The sequence below is a fragment of the Lepidochelys olivacea genome (assembly GCF_965140295.1).
Source record: "Lepidochelys olivacea isolate rLepOli2 genome assembly, chromosome: 1".
In the NCBI taxonomy this organism is placed as follows: Eukaryota; Metazoa; Chordata; order Testudines; family Cheloniidae; genus Lepidochelys; species Lepidochelys olivacea.
This window is the reverse complement of record NC_140411.1, coordinates 195224682-195250719: the sequence shown is the minus strand read 5'-3', so window position 1 is coordinate 195250719 and position 26038 is coordinate 195224682. Positions and strand designations below refer to the sequence as shown.

Below are 26038 nucleotides of genomic sequence, written 5' to 3'. Positions count from 1 at the left end.
CTGGACAGGTTTTAGTTGGGGGCTGAATGTGACAGCTAGTGGCGTTCTGTTATTTTCTTTGTTGGGCCTGTCCTGTAGTAGGTGACTTCCCGGATACTTTTCTGGCTCTGCCAATCTGTTTTTGAATCTATTTCCCCATGTTAAGTATCCTCACACCTTCTTGTCAACCGTCTAAATGGGCCATCTTGATTATCACTATAAAAGTTTTTTTCTCTTGCTGATAATAGCTCATCTTAATTAATTAGCCTCTTAATTAACTGTTTGGCAACTTCAACCTTCTCTGTATGTGTGTGTGTATATCTATCTTCCTACTATATGTTCGATTTTATGCATCCGATGAAGTGGGCTGTGGCCCACGAAAGCTTATGCTCTAATAAATTTGTTAGTCTCTAAGGTGCCACAAGTACTTCTGTTCTTTTTTCTGATCTACAACTTTACTAGATGGTTTAATGTACGAAGCTAAAATCTCACCTAGTTCTACTGCAGCAACTATTTGTCCACTAAATTCTAACTTTAATTTGTCATGTTTCTGTTTGCCTTGTGCCCTTGGTTGAGAACTACTGGCATTTGTATCTCTGGGGGTACGGAGAGGTCTTCCAGGGGGTACATCAACTCATCTTGATATTTACCTAGTTTTACAACAGGCTACATAAAAAGTACTAGCGAAGTTAGTACAAACTAACGTTTCACACAGAGAAACTGAGAAAGTAAGCAATTTCTCACTAATAGTGTGCTGAGACACTGGTGTATTTTTATGTCTGATTTTGTAAGCAAATAGTTTTGAAGTGAGGTGAAACCTGGGTTACACAAGACAAATCAGACTCCTGAAAGGGGCGCAGTAATCTGGAAAGGTTGAGAGCCACTGGCTTATGCATACTTAACATTGTTCTTGTTTAGGTGGAATACATTTTAAGGGATTTAGCTGTGTGCTTACACCCCCTCTCTTCTTTTACAAAATATTTCTTCCACAAATAACAAAAGTAGTAACAATTAGCAATCTTTCCTCTGAAGATGGTTAAAGCACATTCAACTGTTTTTGAATGTTTGTTCTGCTTAGCTGGGAAAGATTCCTCACTTTCTCAAAGTGGGTTATATAATACGTGTACTCACAACCTTAAAGATACAGCTGGCAACTGTTATTGAATAGATGCAAAAAGAAATAATTTCATAGTTTTGCTAATCCAAATCTCTGAAGTTTTTTCACATACACTACTTTATCATTTTGCTAAGTGTTATGTAGACAATTGGCATAATAACGTCCCCAGTCACTAAGATCCATTTCTTCAGCAGCAGGCATCTTATCTGGTCCCACTTGACACCTTCACATATGATCCAACCCACTATCCACAAGAAGGTACACAATCAGTCTTTCACTTCCTGGTGGCTTGTGAAATAGTCCATAGTCAGCCAACGGGACTATGGCCAACAATGATTATCTCTCACGCCTTGTTTCAAAGGCAGATAAGTGCAACCCTCATTTCACTCTGTTAAATCTGGCATTACACTGAGGCTGTGTGACAGGAAGAGCTAACATCCTGGAAACTAGGATTATAGTTACACAAGAACCAAAAGCCAGGAACTCAACTGGTTAAAAGAGGAATATATTTCATTCTGAGTAAATTCATGTTCTTGTTAAAAGCTTTGCTAGTGCATGGTACATAGCATTTACTGAACTTAATTTTTCTAAATTTTCTACCAACTGCATTGTGAAATAAAGTTAATGGACCAGATATTCAAAACTGAGCCTAACTTATCCAAAAGTCTTATTATGTACACCCAGATTTCCATACTGTACGTGCATCTGAGAACAAATATCTATGTAAGATGGGCACACTGAAGTGCATTGCATACACTTTTGAAGATCTGATCCAATTTTTGTAATATTTTGGGCAGTCTACATAGCATTCAGATTCTATTTGGATTTCCTTCTGAGCCTTTGAAATAGAGACTTAAATTATGGCACTGCTCAGAGAAGGCCAGATCAATAGCTGCAATTGCTCTGACGCAGTGAAAGTATTCAAACTGTTCAAGTTAAGGCATCAGCCAGCGAAACACTCACCTTAAAAGAGAGGTTAATGTTTCTATGGTTTTCTTTGCAGACATACACTGGGAAGACTCTTCTATGTGTGCCACAGCACCCATCTCCTGCATTGGAACTTGGACTTTTCCTTCAGCACATCCTTTTGGATCTTCAGCCAATGCACTAGATATAAAGTAGACAAAAGATCATTTTAAAGTATTACACCAAAAGAAGTCAGAAACATACTTTCTATCATCTTATTTATCAACCCCCACTGAGTTCCTAGAGGGAGCAAGGAAGTAAGCTACAAATAAAAGAGATAGCATGGAATCCTGATTTTCCAAAGGATTAAGGAAGAACATAAAATATGTTGAGGAAACTGCCCCAGCAGGCTTGAAAATGATGTGCATTCTACACTACTCTAATCCTAAAGTGCAGACTCTTACAAATCGCGACTGATTCCTCTGATTTTAGGGAATGATGGATGGCTTGCTCCAGGCCATTCATCCAGGGGGGAGGTGTCTGCTTAACAGAAAAAAGCTTGCACTACAGGTTGTAGGAGCAGGAGTAAAAGGATGACTGGCTAATTGGGCCTCCTTAATATACTTGCAGCAAAGCACTGAGGACCTGATATGCACAATTTAACACAGAAAACTTCAATGAACAGGAAATTTTGCAAGCCAGAATTCAGTAATATCAAGTTGTGCTGCATTGATGATCCTTTTATATCTATGTGGGCATCAATAAGGTAACTCATAATTTTACACTAAAGAGCAAGTATTAAGCACAGAGCTGGATTTAACTAGCCCCTAGTACTATTAAACTGGCATTGCAGATTCAAAAGTATCAACAAAATAGCTGAATAGCTTAATTTGTGTCGCAGCAGCAGCAGCAGAGTGGGCAACAGATTAAATAATTTGCTAAATAATTAACACACAACATATTTTGGCCTTTTTTCTTTATTTGTATGTATCAAGATATTTTATTGCTTTCAGTACAATATAGGCTGAGTAGATTATATCAACATCATATATTTTACTTGTATTTGAGAAAAGACATTAAAAACGGAGTCCGCTTTATATGCCACCCAGAGTGCTTCTTCTAGTTGAGATTTTTAGGACAAATATACCAGGAAATTCCCACAACTCTGCTACATGGCATCAAGCATAGAAATTAACCCAGCAGTAAAAGATACAATGTAGGCAATAAAGGGTTGAGTTTGTTATTGTAGAAAAATATTTATCTGTTTAAAATAATGCTATAGCAGGTTGAGATGGTAAAGTCGGTATTTAGGCTACTCAGATTTATTTCTGTCTACTTTGCAATGAGCTTACATAATTGTGTTAGGTTACTTACGTTTTGAACAGAAAAACTTTGTAGCTCTTTCATCCACTCACCCAGTGAAGTTAAGGATTGTGGCAAAAGCTCCTCTGCATTTGGTCATCCTGACTATGGGCCCCTTCTTGCCAAGTGGGGAAGTCAATGAGAGCAGAGACTGCTGATCACCTCATAGGAGGTGCTCAACTCCTTGCAGAGTCATGCCTTTATACGTATGCATATTTGAGTGAAAATCTAGTTACGTGTAGCATCACAGTTATGTATCTTACTATAGCTGCATAAGGTATTATTGGGTTTCATTTCACACAAAAGACACTGGTTGCTGAAGATAATGTAACTTGATTAGGGAATCTGAAGTCTTGGAAGAGAACTTGGCTTTTATATAGAGAGTGAACACCTCACAGCAGGTTATTTTATTAGCCCCTTCCACTTGGTTGTAGTGTGCTGTGTTTTTAAGCCGCTGCCTTTCTCTTGAAAGGAATGGGAGCTGTGTGTGCAACAAGAGTGCCGGATTTGGCCCAGAGTTTTTATTACTAGAATTATCATCAATCAAGTTATTAGGAAATGAAGGGAATTTTGAAGCAGCATAATGTGGATATGGTTTATTTCAGACTTAGAACAAAAATGTTAAGAGCAGGTAAAATACAATTATGCATTAGCAACTTTTCAAAATTAAACAGAATTACCACTTTACTTTAAATAAGAGCTAAAGAACAGTCAGTATTAAGGAGCAATCCTTATTTTCAGTCTAATTTTACATTTACATAACTGCACTGACTGCAATGAAGTTTGTGCCAATTTACACTGATGACTGGACTAGGTCTTAAGTCTGAAAGTTAGTCTTTTGAAATTAACACTTTTTAGCCACGATACAAGTAAGATCAGTAAAAATGTTTTTTATATATATATACACTGCAAAACCCACTACAAACGTAGTATAAATGGAAGACATAAAACGCTAAAACGTTCTTAACTGCACATTGAAGCTGATAGTTACCACTATAACCAGTAAGATCATTACTGTATTCCTAACTCACGGTTTCGAGCATATTCAGTGTTTGCAATACATTTGGTATCATTAGCTACAGCACCATTACAAAATATTTTGGAATAGACACTTGGCATTTTGGTAATATGACTTTTCTCACCTTTCCCATTTTGAAGAAGGCAAATTATTTCCCTTTATTTTTGTAGCATCCTTCCGATCAAAACAAATATACCTTTGTAAGTCGCACTGTTTCTGTCTTCCTCCAAATGAACCTAAACATTTAGCAAAACACATTAGATGAAGGGGAAAAAAAAAAGTGTTGACTTTAGAAACCACTTTGAAGTAATTTCTTTAAAGAATGCTTTAACACTAGCTTATGTTGAAAAAGAAAGCTATCATTTTAAAGATAGTCATTTACAATCGTCCCTTGAAACGGAAATCTGTCCTCCAAGTGAATATTCAATTCCCTGGCCTAAGCATACAAAGATTTTGCTTCCAATTAACTAATTTCCCAATAGTCATATGATAGTGAGACTAGTGTCAGTTGCAAGTCCGTCCTATGTACATTGTTGTTTTAAATACTCACAGCAACTCTCTAAACATAGTCTAGATTGAAAGTACAAGCACTTTTTGATTTTACCTTTGTTCAACCAAAGAACTTCTTTACTTTCCCCACACTTAGACAAATCTTCAGTCTCATCCTCATCCATTACCTAAAATGCATAAAGTTTAGTTTATTATCTTTCTATAGCTTAAGGAACGGTCTTCTCCTAAAAAGCCATGGATCTACATAGCAAAGTTAAATCACAATATAATACATGTTAATTGTAGGTTAACTCCAGGTTAAATTCAATTTGGGTTTGATTTCGATCTTGCTTCCACAGGCATAAGTCAGAAGTGACCCCACCAAGTCAATAGAATCATACTGGCAGAATTAGGCCTTACATGTTTCTTCGATATTTGTCTTTTCAGCTTAATGTTGTACTTGTTCAGTTTTACAGATCAACTCTCCATTGTTTTTAACCAGATGTAAATAAAAAGTGGGAAAATATGGACAAACAACATGTGTTTTGTAAACCTGGTGAAAAAGATTATGCTGCTTAGCAAGCAGTTTGATATTTTAAAAATGTTCTAAATATGGCCTTATTCTGGCCCTTATTCAGGAAAGTAAACTCATGAACAGTCCCACTAAATACAGGGGGGTCTATCTCTGTGCTTTGTTAGGCACGGGTTTAAGAAAGTTTCATAGCAGCAACTATGAAAGGAACTCGGTAGTGGCCTAAAGATAACTCATTTTCAGCATGCTATCATATGATCTGATTAGCTTTCTCATGTTATAAACAAGAGAGAAAAGTCTAAAGTATTCTGATTGCCAGTTTGAAGCCCACCATAAAGTGATAATTTTGTGGTTAGTGGCCTTTCATGTAATCTGTTGTTCAGATTTTTGTTCAGCATGACATTCCCAATCCAAATGTCTTGCAGGGATAGGAGGGATCTTTTCAGTACTACGCAGTTTCATCCAATGCCCCATTTGCTTTGAATGTGCAAACTAAGCCCTTGGGACTCTAACCTTGGTAGAAAATGAGTGGCCACTGTCTGAGAACAGATCTGGCACAGTTCCCCTTCAATGCTGTGAGAAATCTGTCTCACAAACAAAGCAGTATTTGTTTTCTGCCTGGTGTCCCCTAGGATGCTTTGCCATGAGAGGGCAGGGTGGGGACAACAGGGAGGCACTGCCATTTTAAAACAGAGGACAAAAGCCTTAGTGCACCAATGGCTCCTAGAGAAGAGGTAGTGGTAGAGATGCACAGGAAGAGCTCACTGCTGCCTGGAAAAGAGAAATAAAAGGCTAAAAATAAAGAGGGAGGGAAATTAGCTGCCAACTCATTTTGCCATTGTAGGCAGAACTTCTAGCAGGAGGAAGCAAAAGGAAGACTGCAGTTAATGTACTCAGCCGGGATTCAGGATGTCTGGCAGAGATGGGAATTGAACCCTGATCTAACGCATCTTTGCCTGGTCATTTAACTTGTGCCTCAGTTCCTCATATGGAAAAAAGGAATAACATTTCCTTCTTCTACCCTTCGTCTGCCTTGTCCAGTTAGACTGTAAACACTTCAGGGCAGGGGCTGCGTATGTACATGTGCAGTCCCTAACACAATGGGTCTCTAGGACAGTGCATTAATGTGATTAATACAATTAGTTAATAAGGGGCACAATCTCTTCCCATAGTCACCTAGCAACAGCACTAAGCTACCTCCAGTATCCTCTAAGACAAGGCACAGTACATCCCTCACAGATTACTGTAGGCCTTAGTGTCCAGAAACAGAAGCATTAGCAGCTAATTAAGGGTTTGTCTATATTGGGGGGTTTAACTGAAGTTACTCAAACTAGTTTGGAGGGAAAACGCCTGAGCACACAAGACAGAATTCATTAGAGTGCAGTAACCCCTCGTTTACCGTGAATTGTGTAATACTCTTTCAGAATATATTCCTGAGCTTTATAAGCCTGTGGAACCGTGCCTCATGCATGGCAGCACACATCTGCATTACAATGGCCCCAACAGTGGATCTCCTGACACGGAACTGGTTTACTATGGACAGGTAGCATTGCAGAGTGGCCCGCTTTCCCAGTGGGAATTGCGACCTGCTTGTCCATGCGTGTGGGACACTGCAGGTTGGTATGCTGCTGCTAGCTCAGCACAGATCTCAGAAAAAGCCACCTTCACCATCCTGAAATTCTCTCACCACTGCTGGTCATCCCAGGTCTGCCTAGTGATCCTTTCCCGCCAATCCACACTGGTTTTCTAAGTCCAGGAACAGCACTGGAATGTGTGAAGTTGCTCCAAGAGCAGCTCCTGTCGTAGCAGTTGCTTGGGATCAACCTCGTCTTGGTCTTCCTTCCTCCCCTGCTGCTGCCACATTATGTGCTTGGCGGTGAGGCAGGCACAGTCCAAAACGCAAAGATGCCTGAAATACAGCCTAGAAATTGCTGTGTGTGTTCGCGGTTGTCCACACAGCAGCATGGAAGACAGTTGGGTCCGTGCTGGCTGACAGCAATTTCAAAATGGTGCTAGCCCACCCAGAAGGAGAGGAAGCATTGGACAGAGAGAGTGGAATCATGGGATTTTTTTTAAAAAAAACTTTGACTCCAAGTTCCAGAATTCCATTGGCTTCCTCTACTCATCCCACAATGTACAGCGAGAGAAATCCCAGGACGCCCACTGCTCAGAAGCAAAGCTAAGGACCATGGAATACCCTTTGAGAATGCCACACACTTAACACGCAGCAAGCCCCTGCCCTGTGCATACAATGAGAACTGAAAGAAAGCACGTGCCCACTATTAACTGCAGCTTGTGTACAGCATGTTAACTAACACTCATCAACTAACTGGATTAACCCCCTGTTCATGGAGACAAGCCCTATGTTTAACTTGGATTTCAGCTTTCCTAGTGGGAAAGTGAGTGAGGAAGACCATCACTGTATAACTCACACTTTCCACATGAAAATTAGGCAATATTGCTTAGCACTTCAATAGCATTTAGAATCCAGAGATGTCACAGTACTTCATGAAGCTGGGTAAGCAGTAATCTTTCCGAGTCTCTGTTTCCCTATCTGTAAGACAGCTAAGTGACTTGCCTGAGGTAATGCGGTCAAATCAGCGGCAAAGAATCAAACATAAAATCTCCTCTGCTGACTCAGAGCCCAGTTAATAGGTGCCTTGGCTGCTGCCACATCTGTGATATAGTTTCTTTTGTTCAAGAGTTTGTTCACTGTTTGAAGGGAGAAAGAATACTAAAAAAAGATCCCATAAATAACGAGTTGGCATATTACTATGTTTTCAGAGCCGGCAATAATGAAAAAGATATTCAGCCAAGAAAGAACTAACCAGTTAAAGCTAATGACAATCCTAATAGATTGTCCCTCAGCAATTACTTCTGCTGATCCCCACATTTGGGAGCAAGCTTCCCAGAGCAGCAAGTCTGAGCCATCTAAAACCTAAGGACAATCCTAAGAAGAACTGCCCAGAGCACTGGGGAGAGATTCCCTACTTCATCACGTAGATACTCCGTTACTTAAAGTGGGATGCTCCAAATTTTAACATCTCTAACAAACAGTATATAAACTGCCTACATTCCTCATAGTGTGTGAAACCTTTCACACTCTTATCAGAAGCCACCCCTCCCAGGTATCTAACTGGTTTCATTTTGTTGATATTTGCACCTCCAAATCAGTCCTCTCCAAATCCATCACAATTTTCAATCACCTGTTTCAATTTCACCTAACCCTCCTGAATGGCCTACTCAGGAACTATTCCAGATACAAGATCTCCACCTCACTTCTGTTGGTTCCATTTGATCCACTTCTTGCTTAGGATAAACGTACGATGTTCTTTATTCTGTCCTGCCATTTTTTCAATAGAATATATGTCATATACAGCATACTACTGCTGGAGCTGCCAAGTTTTATTACCTATTAAAAAGCATCTGGATAATTTCATATCATTCCTAGACATTAAGTGTCATAAACCAAGTTTTAGCCTGGAGCGAGGTTTTACAGCCATTACAAATGCTAAAAAACAGAGATTTATAATGGAACAGATGGCAGGGCTTCATTTATAGTGAGAGTAGTGAGCACTGTTTTGACAACAGTAGAGTCTGAAATACAGAATAACAACTGCTTTTACACAGACACTGAGGGTATGTCTACACTACGGAATAAGGTCGAATTTATAGAAGTCGGTTTTATATATTCGAGTGTGTGTGTCCCCACAGAAAATGCTCTAAGTGCATTAACTCGGCGGAGTGCTTCCACAGTACCGAGGCAAGCGTCGACTTCCGGAACGTTGCACTGTGGGTAGCTATCCCACAGTTCCCGCAGTCTCCACTGCCCATTGGAATTCTGGGTTGAGATCCCAATGCCTGATGGGGCTAAAACATTGTCGTGGGTGGTTCTGGGTACATATCGTCAGGCCCCCGTTCCCTCCCTCCCTCCGTGAAAGCAAGGGCAGACAATCGTTTCGCGCCTTTTTTCCTGAGTTACCTGTGCAGACGCCATATCACGGCAAGCATGAAGCCCGCTCAGCTCACTGTCACCGTATGTCTCCTGGGTGCTGGCAGACGCGGTACTGCATTGCTACACAGCAGCAGCAACCCATTGCCTTGTGGCAGCAGACGGTGCAATAGGACTGGTAGCCGTCATTGTCATGTCCGAGGTGCTCCTGGTCGCCTGTGTGAGGTCGATCAGGAGCGCCTGGGCAGACATGGGCGCAGGGACTAAATTTGGAGCGACTTGATCAAGTTGGGTAAGCAGTAATCTTTCCGAGTCTCTGTTTCCCTATCTGTAAGACAGCTAAGTGACTTGCCTGAGGTAATGCGGTCAAATCAGCGGCAAAGAATCAAACATAAAATCTCCTCTGCTGACTCAGAGCCCAGTTAATAGGTGTCCTGCAGTCAGTCCTATTGAACCATCTTATGGTGAGCAGGCAGGCGATACAGATTGCTAGCAGTCCTATTGCATCATCTTCTGCTGGGCAGGCAAGAGATGAGGATGGCTAGCAGTCCTATTGTACCGTCTGCTGCCAGCAAAAGATGTAAAAGATAGATGGAGTGTATCAAAACAAGAAATAGACTACATTTGTTTTGTACTCATTTGCAAACCCCTCTCCCCCCGTCTAGGGGACTCATTCCTCTAGGTCACACTGCAGTCACTCACAGAGAAGGTGCAGCGAGGTAAATCTAGCCATGTATCAATCAGAGGCCAGACTAACCTCCTTGTTCCAATAAGAACAATAACTTAGGTGCACCATTTCTTATTGGAACCCTCCGTGAAGTCCTGCCTGAAATACTCCTTGATGTAAAGCCACCCCCTTCGTTAATTTTAGCTCCCTGTAAGCCAACCCTGTAAGCCGTGTCATCAGTCGGCCCTCCCTGCGTCAGAGCGACGGTAAACAATCGTGCATCTGAGTTGAGAGTGCTGTCCAGAGCAGTCACAATGGAGCACTCTGGGATAGCTCCCGGAGGCCAATACTGTCAAATTGTGTCCACAGTACCCCAAATTCGACCCAGCAAGGCCGATTTAAGCGCTAATCCACTTGTCGGGGTGGAGTAAGGAAATCGATTTTAAGAGCCCTTTAAGTCGAAATAAAGGGCTTCACTGTGTGGACAGGTGCAGGTTTACATCGATTTAACGCTGCTAAATTTGACCTAAAGTCCTAGTGTAGACCAGGGCTGATTCTTCTCCATCCAGGTGCACCATTAGGTTTATCTGCACAGAAGCTAGCAAGGCTGACTTTTTGAAGGGCCTGTGTACAGTACATTAATAGAGTCTGCAGTAAAGGCAAATTGATCATCAGCTACAAATAAATCAGGTTGTCAAAAAAATTAAACCAAGATTGAGACATTAGATGCAGATACAAGTGATGGGAAGCCAAGTAGTCTATTGGACAAGAATTAATATCTCACCAATCTAAAGCATTGAGGCATGCTTAAAGCAAGTCAATAATATATAGGAATGTTAAAAAGAAAGTAGCAAGAACAAAAAGTTGCCTCACCATAAATCAATACTGCTGTCCTGGCTCATGTATCTAGGATGTTATGTGCAATATGGCAAAATGCCAAGGAATTACATCTTATGAATATAATTAGAAGTTTAGAGAAGCATTTACTATACTGTAAATTCAGTATTAGAGAAGCATTTACTATACCGCCTCTGTTAGGTGAGTTATACATAATAATGACTAATTAGCCCAGGGCAAACAGATAAATGAAGACACAAGCAAAGGTGACAGCACCATTTTTGTCTACAAAACAAGTGATCTACAAAGATAGTTATTACAGGAGAATATACTCCATATCTTAGAAGTGGGATATTGCCTCAGGCATGAAAAAAAGTGGTGAAGATAACGGGCTACTGTGAAGGGATCTACCCTCCACAGGTGCCGCCTAGTGGTCAGCGAGGGTGTGACAGGTGCTCTTCTGTCTTGGCACCCCCTGTTGATAGCCTGTGGTGATCTGTCCTCTGCTATGGCTTAGGCCTCTGGCTGGGCCACAAGTTGTGTCCATCTGTTCCAAAGTATGTCAAGATTCCAACAAAGAGCTAGTTCTTCTGCCCAGCAAGGGGCTTCAGGCTTCACCTGGCCAAAGGTGAAGCCTGAAGTTGGGACTCTCTGAGATATGGAGTTGGGACACTCTGAGATATGGAGTCTTCCCAGTCCTGAGTCTCCAGCCCCATCAGGACGTGGGTAAGGGAAGCTGGGCCCACCCCTCTCCACTAGGTTCCAATCCAGGGCCCAAAGGCAGGCAGCTGAACCCAATAGCCTGAAGTGCCAGGCCTCCTAGATCACTTCCTACTGGCCTCCCCATTCAAGAGGGAAACGCAAAAGCTTGTAAACAAAATAAGTCAAAGAAGTCTCCAGCCTTGCAGAGGTCCAGAGTCCTTTTCCCTCAGCAGGTCGGACAGGCCATCAGTCAGGGGCCCCAGCAGGGCTCTTTTTGGAGAGTTTCAGAGTGTTGGTCTGCTCACCTCCACTGACTGCCTGCAAGCAAGCTATGCCACTCCCCTTTTCAGCTCCTCCTCCAGCCTGTGTATGCACTGCAGGTTTAGCAAGGCGGAGCTGCCTGGACCCAGAGTAGCTCCTTAACCCCTTCCACTTCAGTGTGGGGGCTGTACAGCCCATCACACCTACCCGTTCTATACCCATTTGGTATAGAAGATAGTATGAAGCATGATCATCAGATATTCCACGTCACCCAGGACACTGATACGAACATGTTTACCTGTACTTTGTAAGAGTCATCTACATTCATATATCAGAGCCATTTTGATGTACTTCATTTGACAAATCAAGGACCAGATCCGCAGTCAGTGTGAACTGGCATAGCTTCATTGACTTACAAGGAACTATCCCAGTTACACTAGCTAAGAGTCTGAGCCAAGATATTTAGTGAGAATATGCTTTGCCAGGGCAACCTGGGTCTATATGGCAAGACACAAGTATCTGTATACAGCCATTTTATGGCAAGCAGGGGAGGAGTTAAGATGAACTAAAGCAGGCCAATAACTGTCTGGTTTAATATAACAAAAGCTGCCAAGGCAGTAAAAGGCAATTAATTCCTAATTTAATTCTTGCAGCTACAGCATAACGGAAAAGCAATGATATATCTACAGATAGTAGGTATTTGTCTAACTTAATTAACCACCAACAGCCTGAGATTAGATTGCCAGGTGTGATCACACAAATATACTTGGAGCAAGTAATAAATGACAAACATGATGTTTCCTTAAAACAAATAAAAACTGGTATATGTGAGCTAAGGAAAACCTTCCAAGAACCGGCAGAATGACTGAGTAAAGGGGGTGCTCCATGCCAAGGGAGATGCAAACCTTAAGTGTGAAGCACTGTTTGAAGTGGAGAGTCACACTGCCACTTGGCAGGGAAAAAGCAGTATCATTTGTCAAGAATGTTATAGGCATTTTTATGGTAACTCATAATACAGTATTTAAGCACTGTTTGAAAACAGATGTAGGTTAGATTATACATGACACTTGTGCCACTGTGGAGTACAAGGCATACTGCCACTTTCTCTGTTTCCTGCACAAAGGTTGGACACAGTAATAGTTCTTCCAATTGAGGAAATACTGGAACTATTCTCTCTTAGCACTCACTGGTTCATCTCTCCTCAAAACTGAGAAGAGGAATGGCCATATACACACTCTCTGCTGTATGCCCAGAAGCTCAGACATAGACTAACTTCTGGATGGGATAGCATCTCAGAGCCCCCATAACTCCACACTGCCCCAGTTTGGGCTAGAAATGTAGTGATAAAATCTGTCTCAATCTGTGGATGGTAAAAGCAGCTGGTGCGGGGCCCTTGTTCCTAACCTGTGTACTATGTCATTTCAGCAGTCATGTCCCACTTTACTGTTTGATTCCAAGTGCAGTTCCATCCTTATCTTAAGGCAATCTATATTCTGTACTACTACTTACTCAATCATACGTTACACTTTCCCTGTTCTAGCTATCTCATTGACAGTATGAGTATGTGTAGGTGGGCTGGAGCAGGAAATGAAGTGATAGCTGGCCCAACCTAAGCCCTGGTTTGATGATGTTATAATAACTGCTTGGAAGGTAGAATGCAGATTAGTAAAACAGAAGCCAAATAGTTACACTTGATATAAGCAGCTACGTGGTCCAGGTGACATCTGATCTGCCAGTACTTCACTTGCAAGTGAAACTTGAGTTACTTTAGAAATAACAAGATCTGAAATGGTTTGAAAAGTATCTAGTAGAGCGAGCGATAAAGAACTATTCCATACTTGCACTCCAAACAATCCCAGTCCATTTGAGTAGTTTTTCCCCCAGGTTCATACTTTCAGTTTTTGGCGATACTGTAAGTAAAAGTGCCAGAATACCACAAGCAATGTGATTCACATATCATTTATGACCAACTCTGAAAGAGTAAGTACCGGACAATGAGAAAGCCTATTCTCCTGATGAGAGTGGCTTCAACAAGTTCTGCCCAAGTCACAACTTTTATTTTTATTGTTCGTATGGCAGTAGCATAGGTCCTGTTTTAGAGATGGGAAAACTGATGTCAGGTAAGTCACTTACAGTGTGTGCATCAGTGAGTCAGTGGCACATGTAGGAACACAAACCAGGTGTCCCAACTCCTACTTCTCATCTCTATTAGACCACTATTTGCATGTTGCTAGACATTTCTATAAAGGAAATATACACTGTACCTAGGACTTACAACTATTATAATTAATCTTGGTCATCACACTTGATCACAGAAATGTAGGGCTGGAAGGGACCTCACAAAGTCATCAAATCCAGCCCCCTGCACTGAGCCAGAACCAAGTTCGCAGGTGCACCTTTAATATGATCTCCTTGAGAAACTGCCAGCTCTCCTGAACTCCTTTTTGCCTTAGATTTTCTTCCCATGAGATCTTACCTACCAGTTATCTAAGTCTTCTGAAGTCCTTTGTCCTTATTCTGCTGCTCTCACTCCTTCCTTTCCCTAGAATCATAAAGTCTATCATTTCATGATCACTTTGACCCAAATTGCCTTCCACCTTCAGACTCACTACCAACTTTTCCCTGTTGGTCAGAATCAAGTTTGAAATGGCTGTCCCCTGGTTACTTCCTCCACATTCTGAAACAAAAGCTGTTCCAGATGCACTCTTATGGGAAATTTGGTGTTTTTTTTCAATATTACTTTTCCAGCAGATGCTTGATTGTTATCTATTGCCACACACAACAATGGATTGTTATCTATAACAATTTCCTGGGTTAACATCCCCATCTGGAAGGGAGTTATGAGCTATTGGTACTCAAACCTTCACTGATGTTTCTTTTGACTTCAAGGAAATTATTTTGCTTTCACTTCAGGAGTTCAGCCGGACATTTTTCTTATATCAACAGCTACGTTTTAATGTATGCCTGCAATTAGTCCATGCTGCATCACAACAACTTCTGCTTTATTTTCAGGTTTTCCCCTTTATTCATTTCATGTGTCGTTAAGTCCAGTGTCAATTTCTTGTGTCACACTCCTCATATATTAAAGGGGCTTCACTCGACCACAGCACGGCCACAGATTGATTTAGTAACTTGATACTACCCTCTATACCTTTCTATGGCCTAGCTCCCTCTTACGTTTCACTGCCTTGATTCTAAGATAGTTACTTGTGCTGCTTTCAGGAAGTGATTTTCCCTTACTTTATCTTTGCAGTTTTGCTCTATGTGCATCTTGCTATCACCAGACTCCCAGAGTTATTGTTAAAATTAATATCTAACAACTATGCTAGTTTTATCTAGCTTGTTGATGGTCTTTTTGTTATGGACAAAACACCTTGACTTGATGAAGGCTGCTATTTGCAGAGTTTCTGTGCTATTCTGAATAAATTATGCTCCTAAAATTAACTAAGTATGTGCTAATTGCATGGACATAGTAGGTTTACAGTTTCATGGACTGATTTTCACTGCATTAGAAACACTACCTTTTCAAGTTTCAGAGTAACAGCCGTGTTAGTCTGTATTCGCAAAAAGAAAAGGAGGACTTGTGGCACCTTAGAGACTAACCAATTTATTTGAGCAAGGAGGTATTGTTTCATATTCTCTGCGTGAATATAAAGTCTGCTGCAGTTTCCACGGTATGCATCCGATGAAGTGAGCTGTAGCTCACGAAAGCTCATGCTCAAATAAATTGGTTAGTCTCTAAGGTGCCACAAGTCCTCCTTTTCTTTTTACCTTTTCAAGCTTCATGACAAAGCAGCATTTTAGAGCAGATGATCCACAAGTAATTAAGGCAAGTAGCATTTCTACTCAGGGGTTTAGAAAGCTCAAAGCCAATCAACTGAGAGTATTACTGGCTTTAAGTCATTTAGGCTTCTATCATGCTACATCTTTCTGCCACGTAAAAATCCATTTTTTTTTTAATCAGGCAATGTGGACAGTAAAACGTTTTGTTAAGATAGTCTTTTAAAATCTGATTAGACAAAATTATTCCACATCCTCAGTGCTGGCACAATGGTGCTAGCAGCTATTTCTAAAAATGGTTTTCTAATAGGAAAAATAGAGGTATAAATGCACTCAGACTTCACTCTGGATTGACTACAGCTTATTTTACACAGTACTTATGGGTTAAAAACAAAGGTAAAAAAGGCTTCTTACACAGATGATTTCTAGGTCACTGTCTTCTTTTTTAATTTTGGCAATTTCAGATTTCTCCAGAAACATTTGTTGGCTCTCATGAGGCACCTGCAATAAGGTATTAGAATTGGAATCAACAAGTTTAGAATTAGTTTTAGCATGCCAATAGCAGAGATGTTGAAGCACACCACATCACTCAGGATTAAGAGTAAAATAATGCTCCAGGATGTTACATCTATTCTAACAGTATGGCAACCTGCACATTTCCGAAATCTTAGCATTATTTAATAACTGGGCATTACTGCTTTTGCCTTCTGCTTTTTAGGTAAAAATACCTAGAACATGCATTTTTTTTTATTTCTACATTTCCGTGAGATGCACCAAGGGGGCTGAACTATCCACAGTTCAAATCTGGTTCTGTTTCTAGGGGCAAATTTTCAAGAGGGCAGTGTCCATTTTGCAGGTGCCATTTCCACTTGTAAAATTTGTACTTGTGACTGAATTGTGTGTGCAAATCTGGATACTTGCACCCTTACCTACCCAGCTGCAAGTTGAAATACACATTTGCACCTGCCATTCATTGTGTGCTATTTGCACCTGTCAAAAAGTATGCCAGTCATCAGTCTTCTGAATATTTGCCCCTGAATTTAATCCTGGCATTAAAATTACAGTGTACAATATTCAAATCAGCATACACGAGCCAGCTGTCTTTTCACACTCCGTTTATGACCAGGAGACATTTAGCACCAAGAATGATCATACCACATTAAACCAATAATCCACCTAAAAGTGTATGCCAGCCTCAACAGTCATTTCTGCCAGAGGAAGGCAAACAATACTGGGCCCTAATGGTCAAATGAGCAATACTACCCTATTCGGTGTGATTGGAATAGAGGGAGGGGACGTGGGGAAAGTGACTTTTTCCTGACCTTTGCAAGTGTTCAGTTTATGCCCTGAAGTATGAGGGCTGATCGCACAAGTGCATTTTTGTTCTATCCAGTTTAACTGCTGATATTATTATTAGTCTTACTTACTGCTTTTAGATGTTTTATTTCTTCCAGTTGCTACAAAGAAATACCAGGCAAGTTGAACTGTAACAGGTGTTACCACTATACTATTTTCAAAGCTGCATAAACCTTTCCATTCTAATCCCTCATTTTCAGTCACTTAATTGTCCCAAATATTCACCTTTTGGAATGAGATTTTACAGGGTCAGTCTCTGTGCAAAGGGGGGTGGAGGGGGTTGTGTGTGTGTGTCTGTGGGGAGTTCTAGTCTGAGCAAAAATAATAGAAAAGACTGTCCCATTTTAAACAATTCTTGTGATTTTTGAAAAAATTCAAGTGTAAAAGTGCTAAGGGATAGCAAGCTGAAATTTGGTATAGAGGCAGCCCCAACTGAGAACGAGAAAAACAACAACAAATAGAACTTTATGGGAACAAGATAATTAGTAATCTCTCCTCAAAGGCAAGACTTATAATATCATCAAGGTAAGAGGCTATAACCAGACCCAAGAAACAAGATTCCTGAGTTCACTGCCAGGCTCAGATCACTTACATGTTAGTACAATGAATAAATACAAAATACTCGTACTTCATCATCATCTATGAACGGAGAGATGACAAGAAATGCTTACATGTTACAGCATACGATATCCTTCTGCTAAATCTAAGTATTTTATGTACGCTCTCCTTCAACATATTAGGCACAGTCCCTGCCCTCAAGAGTTTCTATTGTAACTCATATTTAAAGCAAGCACGGTTTAGTACTTTTTGGGGTTCCATTTCACATTCCCTAGTGCTAGATGTTATTATACCTGCTCTTTGACAGTCTCTCTACTTAATCCTTAATTGTTTACAAAGTAAGATCTTTGGGGCAGGAACTGTCTACTTTTGTGTTTGTACAATGTCCAATACAATGGGGCCCTATCCTGGGTTGGTTCCCTAGGCACTCAACACAATTGGCAATAATGCTTAATAACAGTACGTAGAACTTTTAAGGTAGTCTATAAACACATAGGCAAATGTACTTTCATGTGGTCATTCCACCATTCCTTTCCATGCGTTCTTGCAAACTAAACTTACGCCTCACTGATCACGGAAAGCCAGTTAACAAGGGCTGCAATCCTCAAAGCAACTGCAAAGATTTTAATGAAAGTTCATGAATTTTTTTTTAAATAGTATTCGCCCTTTCTTAAATTTTTTCTTATTGGAACTGCACCTTCCAAGTTGATAAATATGCAGTATAAATCAAACTAATAAGCAAACTACTTTAGGAAGGAGATCAGAAACAAAGAAATAAAGTGGTACTAAACCAGTGAAACTTGGTGATGCTTCTCCAATAGGGAAACAGGAGGTATGTGTCGTTCTTGAGGTCTTGCTTTCTTCTGGGAAGTAGCCCTGTGCTCTGAAATATCCCGTCTTTTAGGACCTCTTTTTTGCACGTGTTGTTTTCTGCTACAGTTATCCAAACATGAAGATGACGGAGCTGGCTCTCTATGGAAAGCATTTCTTTGACTCACTGTTTTCTGAACATTTTCATTTTTCTTAAAGAAAGGAAACTGTCAGTTATGTCAAAGTAACCACTTCTCTTTTGGTTGGGTCATTTAACAAGAACGCTCAAACTATTTTACCTCATAACTCTTGAATTTCCACAAAGTTTGACCTTACTAAAAGCCTGATCCAGAAACCACAGAAGCCAATGGAAAAATTCCCATTAACTTCAAATGGGCTTTGGATCAGACTCTTCATGTGTTAGCAGACTTCTTCTGCAAGATGAAACACCACTTCATTTGAAGGACAAAATTCTGACATGTACTGGTCTGAAGTAAATTAGTGTGCGTGGACTATCTTTAATTCCTTTCCTGCCTCTGCTAGCTCACAATGGAAAACAGTTATCCAAAGAGTTTAGTTACTCACATCTATTAAGAGTGTTCCACTGCTGTCTCCACACTGAGCAACTGTGTGTGGTTGGATTAAACGAGATTTCTATAAAAATAAATGTAAACACATGAAATTCAGACGTTTACAGTAACTTATGCCTGTCACAAAATCAGTAAAGACTCACTAATGGACTGTTCTTACCAGCTTACATGTTCACTGTGAACGCTTGAGTTTAATATCTTTAATACTCCCACTACTGTAGTAGCGGGAAGCATTCACCACAGAAATAAGTCATAAATAACCTCTTTAAATACTTCTTCCTCTCCCAACCTTATGAAAGTCAACTCACCTTCTGGCATCTGCTCTATGTAGAATGAAGATTTCTGGGGCATCTTTAGCTAAGGAGTTTTATAGAAATCTGCTATCTGTTATGTTTCAGGAAGGTAGCAGAGGCTTTTGAAGAGGTGTGTTTATTTAGAAAAAAAGGGAGGGGGATTAAGCATGGTTAACTCCCAATTCCATTCCCCAACACCAAGTCACCACAGCACACTGAAATAAAGCAAGTCTTTATAAAGGTCTGGTTTATTGGTTAGAAATTCCCACCACAGAACCTAGTGGTCAGAATTCTAATTCAAAGACCCCCAACACCTCTGTGCTAGCTAGCCAAATGGACCAAAAAAGAATATAACTTCTATTTTCAGGGGCTACCCAAGTAGACTCCTCAAGTTTCTTGAGCAAAATGGAGAGCCGTTCCCCAAGCAGCCCCTGTTCTTCACAGGCTGATCAGTTATGCAGTGAATTTCCTCTCTAATCAGATACAACAGAATACCAAGAAACAGGCTCAGAATGCTATGTACTCCACAGTAAGCCTGACTTGACTTCAGTGGCCAGGCGCTTCACTAACCGTACTCTGGCAGAAATTCTATAAGCATCACAGCAGATTCAGATAAATAAAAAAAATGAGGAGTGAGGCAGCAGGGAATTGTGCAATAAGTCTATTTGCCGGTGGTTGTTATTTTTATGGCAGTCAATTAATCGCAGTTAAATCACGTGATTAACTCAAAAAATTAATTGTGGTTACAAAAATTAATTGTGATTAACGACAGTTTTAATCGCACTGTTAGACAGAATACCAACTAAAACTTATTAAATATTTTTGATGTTTTTCTACATTTTCCTGTATATTGTATTCTGTGTTGTAATTGAAATCAAAGTGTATATTATTTTTATTACAAATATTTGCACTATAAAAATGATAAACAAAAGAAATGGTATTTTTCAATTCACCTCAAACAAGTACTGTAATGCAATCTCTTTGTTGTGAAAGCGCAACTTACAAATATAGATTTTTTTTTTGTTACATAACTTCACTCAAAAACAAAACAATATAAGGTATTGACATGCCAGATATGCTAAACATTCATATGCCCCTTCATGCTTCGGCCACCATTCCAGAGGACATGTTTCCATGCTGATGACGCTCATTAAAAAAATAATGCATTAATTTAATTTGTGGCTGAACTCCTTGGGGGAGAATTGTATGTCCCCTACTCTGTTTTACCCGCATTCTGCCATATATTTCATGTTATAGCAGCCTTGGATGATGACCCAGCACATTGTTCATTTTAAGAACACTTTCACTGCAGATTTGACAAAACGCAAAGAAGGTACCAATGTGAGATTTCTAAAGATAGCTACAGCACTCGACCCAAGGTTTAAGAATCTGAAGTACCTTCCAAAATCTGAGAGGGACAAGGTGTGGAGCATGCTTTCAGAAGTCTTAAAAGAGCAACACTCCAATGCAGAAACTACAGAATCTGAACCACCAAAAAAGAAAATCAACGTTCTTCTGGTGTCATCAGACTCAGATAATGAAAATGAACATGTGTCGGTCTGCACTTTGGATCATTATCGTTGCTTTGGATCGTTATTGAGCAGAACCTGTCATCAGCATGGACGCATGTCAGGAATGGTGGTTGAAGCATGAAGGGACAGATGAATCTTCAGCACATGTGGCATATAAATATCTTGTGACACCGGCTACAACAGTGCCATGAGAACACCTGTTCTCACTTTCAGGTGACACTGTAAACAAGAAGCGGGCAGCATTATCTCCTGCAAATGTAAACAAACTTGTTTGCCTGAGCGATTGGCTGAACAAGAAGTAGAACAGAACGGACTTGCAAGCTCTAAAATTTTACATTGTTTTATTTTTGAGTGCAGGTTTTTTTGTACATAATTCTACATTTGTAAGTTCAACTTTCATGATAAAGAGACTGCACTACAGTACTTGTACTAGGTGAATTGAAAAATACTATTTCTTTTGTTTTTTTACAGTGCAAATACTTGTAAACAAAAATAAATATAAAGTGAGAACTGTATACTTTGTATTCTGTGTTGTAATTGAAATCAATATATTTGAAAATGTAGAAAACACCCAAAATATTTAAATAAATGGTATTCTATTATTAACAGTGCGATTAATTGCGATTATTTTTTTTGAATCGCACGATTAAATTTTTTAATCATTTGACTGCCTTAGTTATTTTGTTTAAGTTACCAGCAGGTAGCTAGTTAAGAATGAGGAGGTTTATATTGCCATCCTCAAATTAGAGTTAGTGGATGAAAGGGGCATTTATATTGCCATTCTCAAATTAGACCTAGTACATACCACTTAGATCAGGGGTTCACAAACTTGGTTTGCGGATTGTTCTGGGTAAGCCCCTGGCGGGCCACGAGATACTTTGTTTGCCTGAGCATCTGCAGGTATGGCCACTCGCAGCTCCCAGTGGCCATGGTTAGCCGTTCCTGGCCAATGGGAGCTGCGGAAAGCGGCAAAGCATCTCGCGGCCTGCCAGTGGCTTACCCAGAACAAGCCACGAACTAAGTTTGGGAACCCCTGACTTAGATGAAAGAGGCATTTCACACCTCTCAGAGCAATTGTTTCAGATTGACTGCACACTCAGAGCACGACTGATTTCCACTCGGTTAATATTTAAGTCCTTTTGGGCCCCCACTGAACACAGAAATATATTTGAATGTAAGCTTAGATTATGTAGCACAGTTTGGCAGCTGGGGTGAATTCAGCAGCCACAGTTTGGTAGTAAGTTATCTTGTGCCTCTTTGAGAGCTAGTAGACAGTTAAGTACATATATTACTGTACAATATGCTATGCAACCTTGAGAAATTTAGTAAAGCACTGGTGACAAATATTTCAATCCCCTGCAATGTCTTTGGGGAATCACTGTTTGAAATTTATGAATGGTTTCATGTATGACAGTTCTACTCCCTAGGGGATGGTTACCACAGCTTCTCCAGGGAGAAGGAAGAGGAGCAGGAGGGAGAGAGTATGAGTGTGAGTATGTGTGTAGAGGGCAGGGGGTTACTCATCCTGGGACTGAAGACAACTCCCGAGAAGTTCCACTCCCTGGGGTGTGTTGCATGTACTCATTCAAACTGGATTTTCCAAAGACCAAAAGGCAAAGAAAGGGCTTTGGGTATAAAAGGCTGAGCCTAACCTGACTCAGGGCCTTCTTTTTGACTCAGTAGATGAACAGGACCTTTGGTTCTAAGGGTACTCCCACCCTTGCTGAAGGTTTGGAAGGGATGTTTCCTACCAGACACCCCATGTGAAGATGGGTGATTTTTGGTATGTTAACTAAATATGTAGGAACTTTCTTTAACCAATTTTGTGTGTGTGTGTGTGTGTGTGTGTGCGCGCGCGCGTATGGTGCTTTTTGCTCTCATAATAAATGAGTTTTATTAGAAGAGCTGTGGGGTCAAAGGTAAAAACATTGTGCTTGGAGAGAAAACAACACACAGATGCTGGCCTTGAGGCAGACTTCCTTGCTGGGGACATCACAATGCATGGCAGGGGGCTGTACAGCCTTAAAATCCCTTGTCAGCAGGAAGGGAGATGTGAGTCGCCACCCAAGAGAAGTGCTGGCTGGGAGCCATAAATCTTATGCCCGCAAGGGACCACAGAGGAAAAATACAGGTGCAGTTACTCTGAAACTGTGACAGCAATATTGCACAAAGAGTACATGTTGGCATACAAATGGTTCACCAGCACACGCTTCAATTACAGATGTAACATAACAGCAGTCTGAATAGACAAATCCTTCCTCTTCTTTCAATACGGGGCAATTTGGGGCAGCTATACATCTCATTTAATATTCTGCATTTAAGTATCTAGGGCCACATTTCTGTCCTCAGTACCACTGGCATAAAACTGGAGCAACTCCATTAAAATCAATGGACTGATCCTGGATTCTCATTGCTGTAGCTAAACAATAATATCCAACCCATGGAACTTAAGAATACTGAAAAATAATGACTGTAGCCGCGAGGCATTTTAATTGGTTATAAAGCAGTGATTTTCACAAAATGTACTTTGACCAAAATATTTTGTAACTTTCTTGATAGACTGTAGATATGCCTTCTTACATAAACTTGTCACCTGGAGGAGTATGGCCTGAAATTCATGTGTGTTTAGTTAAGCAACAACAGTTTTAAAAATGATTCAAAATTGATTTCCAATGCTAAACAAATTTAGTATCACATAAGACAACAACACTACAACATGCAAAGATTAGCTATTTTGTCGTTAAAACGTTCTGTTTCCTTCAGTACAAAAGTTACCATGACACTCTGGAAACATTAAAGGTTTGCCAAGTTCTCTTGTCCACCTTCCTGAAACCTAAGTGTAAGACTAAATGCTTTATTTTGTTTGGAAAGGTCCTTAAGTTCAGCACATGCACAATGAATGCTGGCTCCTGTCTGCCTGCTGAGAGTCCCCAAAGATGCTACTCCCCCGTAACAGCTCAGAGAAAGGAAAAAAAAACCACGGGACTCAATATTTATGCTGATCCTTACCAGCACTTACAATTTTTTCAAGAAAAATGATAGCATTAAGTTGTCACAATAAAATGTACGCACCTTTTTGTAAAACGTGCAGGATGTATGCACAGCTAGAGCGATAGCCAATATGCATTCAGGTAGGGAAGAGAATGTTTTACTGACCTGCTGGAGTTCTTTGAAGGTATTACCACCAAGATAAAGGCAAATTCAGTGGATGTACTTACACTTAGATTTTCAAAAGGCATTTGACAAGGGATAGCAATCAAAGATAAGGAAAGAAAAACAGGAGGTACAATACAGTGCTGGATCAAAAACGCTGTCTGAAGAAGAGGAGAAAAAACACATAGCTGGAAGCTTTTCAATTTGGCAAGACACAAGTCAAGCTCCCCCTTACTCACCAGCCTCTGCAGGGTCAGTTCTAAGAACTGATGAAAGTCTGTCCACATACAAGAGACCAGTAGTTCACCGTAAGAGCACTGACATTTAGCATTTTACTGTAATTAGCGTTACCATAGTATAGCGAATACTTGTATTACTGCAACAACACTAGTTACATTCCAATGCTAAACCTCAGCATTTCTATGGCAGCCTGTGCATACCATCAATTAACTGGATAATTGTCCTGGAAACAAGTTCTCTAGGTTTGCAGAAGATACTAAAAATAAGAGCAAATTGTAACCAATCAAAGCTAATTATTGTGGAAAAATTATTGAAATCTCTTAGCATACAGCAGTGGTTTCAGAGGCAAGCAAGGTGTTAAATGGTGTTCTGTCCCTTTGCTACTACAAAGCAAGCAACAACATTGCCTATATATGAGACAGTTTTACTTCATCTTTGATCATTACAGGTAATCTTACATAGGATCTTTCTTGAAGAAGGTGTGGAAAAATTCAGTTTTGGAGTAGAAGACAGCAGGGAAAAAGGAAACTGGGCTGACCTAACTACAGGTGTTCTAAGTTATCAAAAGTAATCGTGGAAGATTTCTGAAATCTAATTGTGGAGTATGTTCTCACTGCATGGAATCACTTCAGCAGAATTAGGCAAACTTATGAATGAGTAACTAGGGACAAAAACTACAGCGATGATAATAAATGAATTTCAGAGGCATTTAGGATTCATTTCTAGAGTATAGGACTAAGATATAAGACTCGGTGCTCAAAAATATGGTGAGCAAGCTGAGAAATGGCTGTTAGTTGTCTGAATAGGGTTATGTTTTGGAAAAGTTATTGCTAACATCAAGAGTTTGCTTTCTGCCTTCAGAAACACCCAACTCAAAATGAGTTGTTCCCTTGGAGCCAGGCATTGGTGTTTGGCTGTATTCCCAAATGAAGGATTTGTCTGCATGCTGATTGTGACCAGCTCTGTTCAACAACTGATGTAGGTAGTGTAAAACAAGCTAGTCACACTATGAAAATATTTTGACCATACTCCACTGATTTCGCCTCCTATAGGAAACAAACAAGTCCCCAATATTTACTAGCACCCTAAAAAGGACAACAATGTTTATATACACTCCAATTTGAGAGGCTTATTTTTTAATCTGGAAATCAAGCTATTTATCCTTTTAGTACCCAGTAAATATTAAGTCTACCAAAAGGTACCAGTATTTCTGGAGTTTACGGACTGTGGATATTTAAATTCCCAGACAGAACTTGGTAATGAAGATTGCAGCAGCATCCTAATGTCTATTAGAAAATAAATGATAAAGCAAAACAAATTATGCAATTCTCACCTCTGATTATATATCACTTTGCTTACCGACTAATAGAATTTAATTTCACTTCATGTGATGTATTTCAGAAAAAACAAAATTCAACTCACAATTTGATAGTTACTAAACCAAAGTTAATCAAAATGGTTTTCACTTAATTAATAATTCCAACTATCACTGAAAAATACTGCCATGGAACATGTTCTATCTGAATCAGAGTTTTTACACATTCTGCTTTTCTCCTCATTCTTTCAAAAAACAAAAAACATAACACACCAAGAATGTTTAATTTTTAGATTCATATTGAGTTAGATGGAACTTTCCCTAAGACAAACCCCAGACAGTTCAGAGGAAAACAGTATAAGCTTCAGGTAACAGCTCACCTGGGACTGCAAGTTTTCCAGCTTCCTTTGATGTCGCTGAATTGAATCTATGAGGAGTTTTTCTTTGTCATTTGGTGACAGTGATAGTCTGTTCAAAGTGCCCAAAGGTATGGAGGGTAAACGTTCTGGTCTATTACACCTACAATATGGTTTCAATCGATATAAGAGAAAAATGAGTGAAAAGGAATACGTGCTCTGTCATCTTGTAT

General features: G+C 40.1%; 1 protein-coding gene across 1 annotated transcript in view; it reads right to left on the bottom strand.

Annotated features, from left to right (window-relative positions):
• The window catches only part of MORC1 (MORC family CW-type zinc finger 1), a gene marked incomplete at its 5' end in the record, with an annotated part of 95639 nt that overhangs the window by 19843 nt on the left and 49758 nt on the right, over positions 1-26038 (bottom strand). The window contains 7 exons of the mRNA XM_084647446.1: positions 2060-2203; positions 4507-4618; positions 4987-5059; positions 16017-16103; positions 18308-18538; positions 18912-18980; positions 25830-25968. Of these exons, the coding sequence (XP_084503572.1) occupies positions 2060-2203; positions 4507-4618; positions 4987-5059; positions 16017-16103; positions 18308-18538; positions 18912-18980; positions 25830-25968 (855 nt within the window). The remainder of the gene's footprint in view (positions 1-2059; positions 2204-4506; positions 4619-4986; positions 5060-16016; positions 16104-18307; positions 18539-18911; positions 18981-25829; positions 25969-26038) is intronic.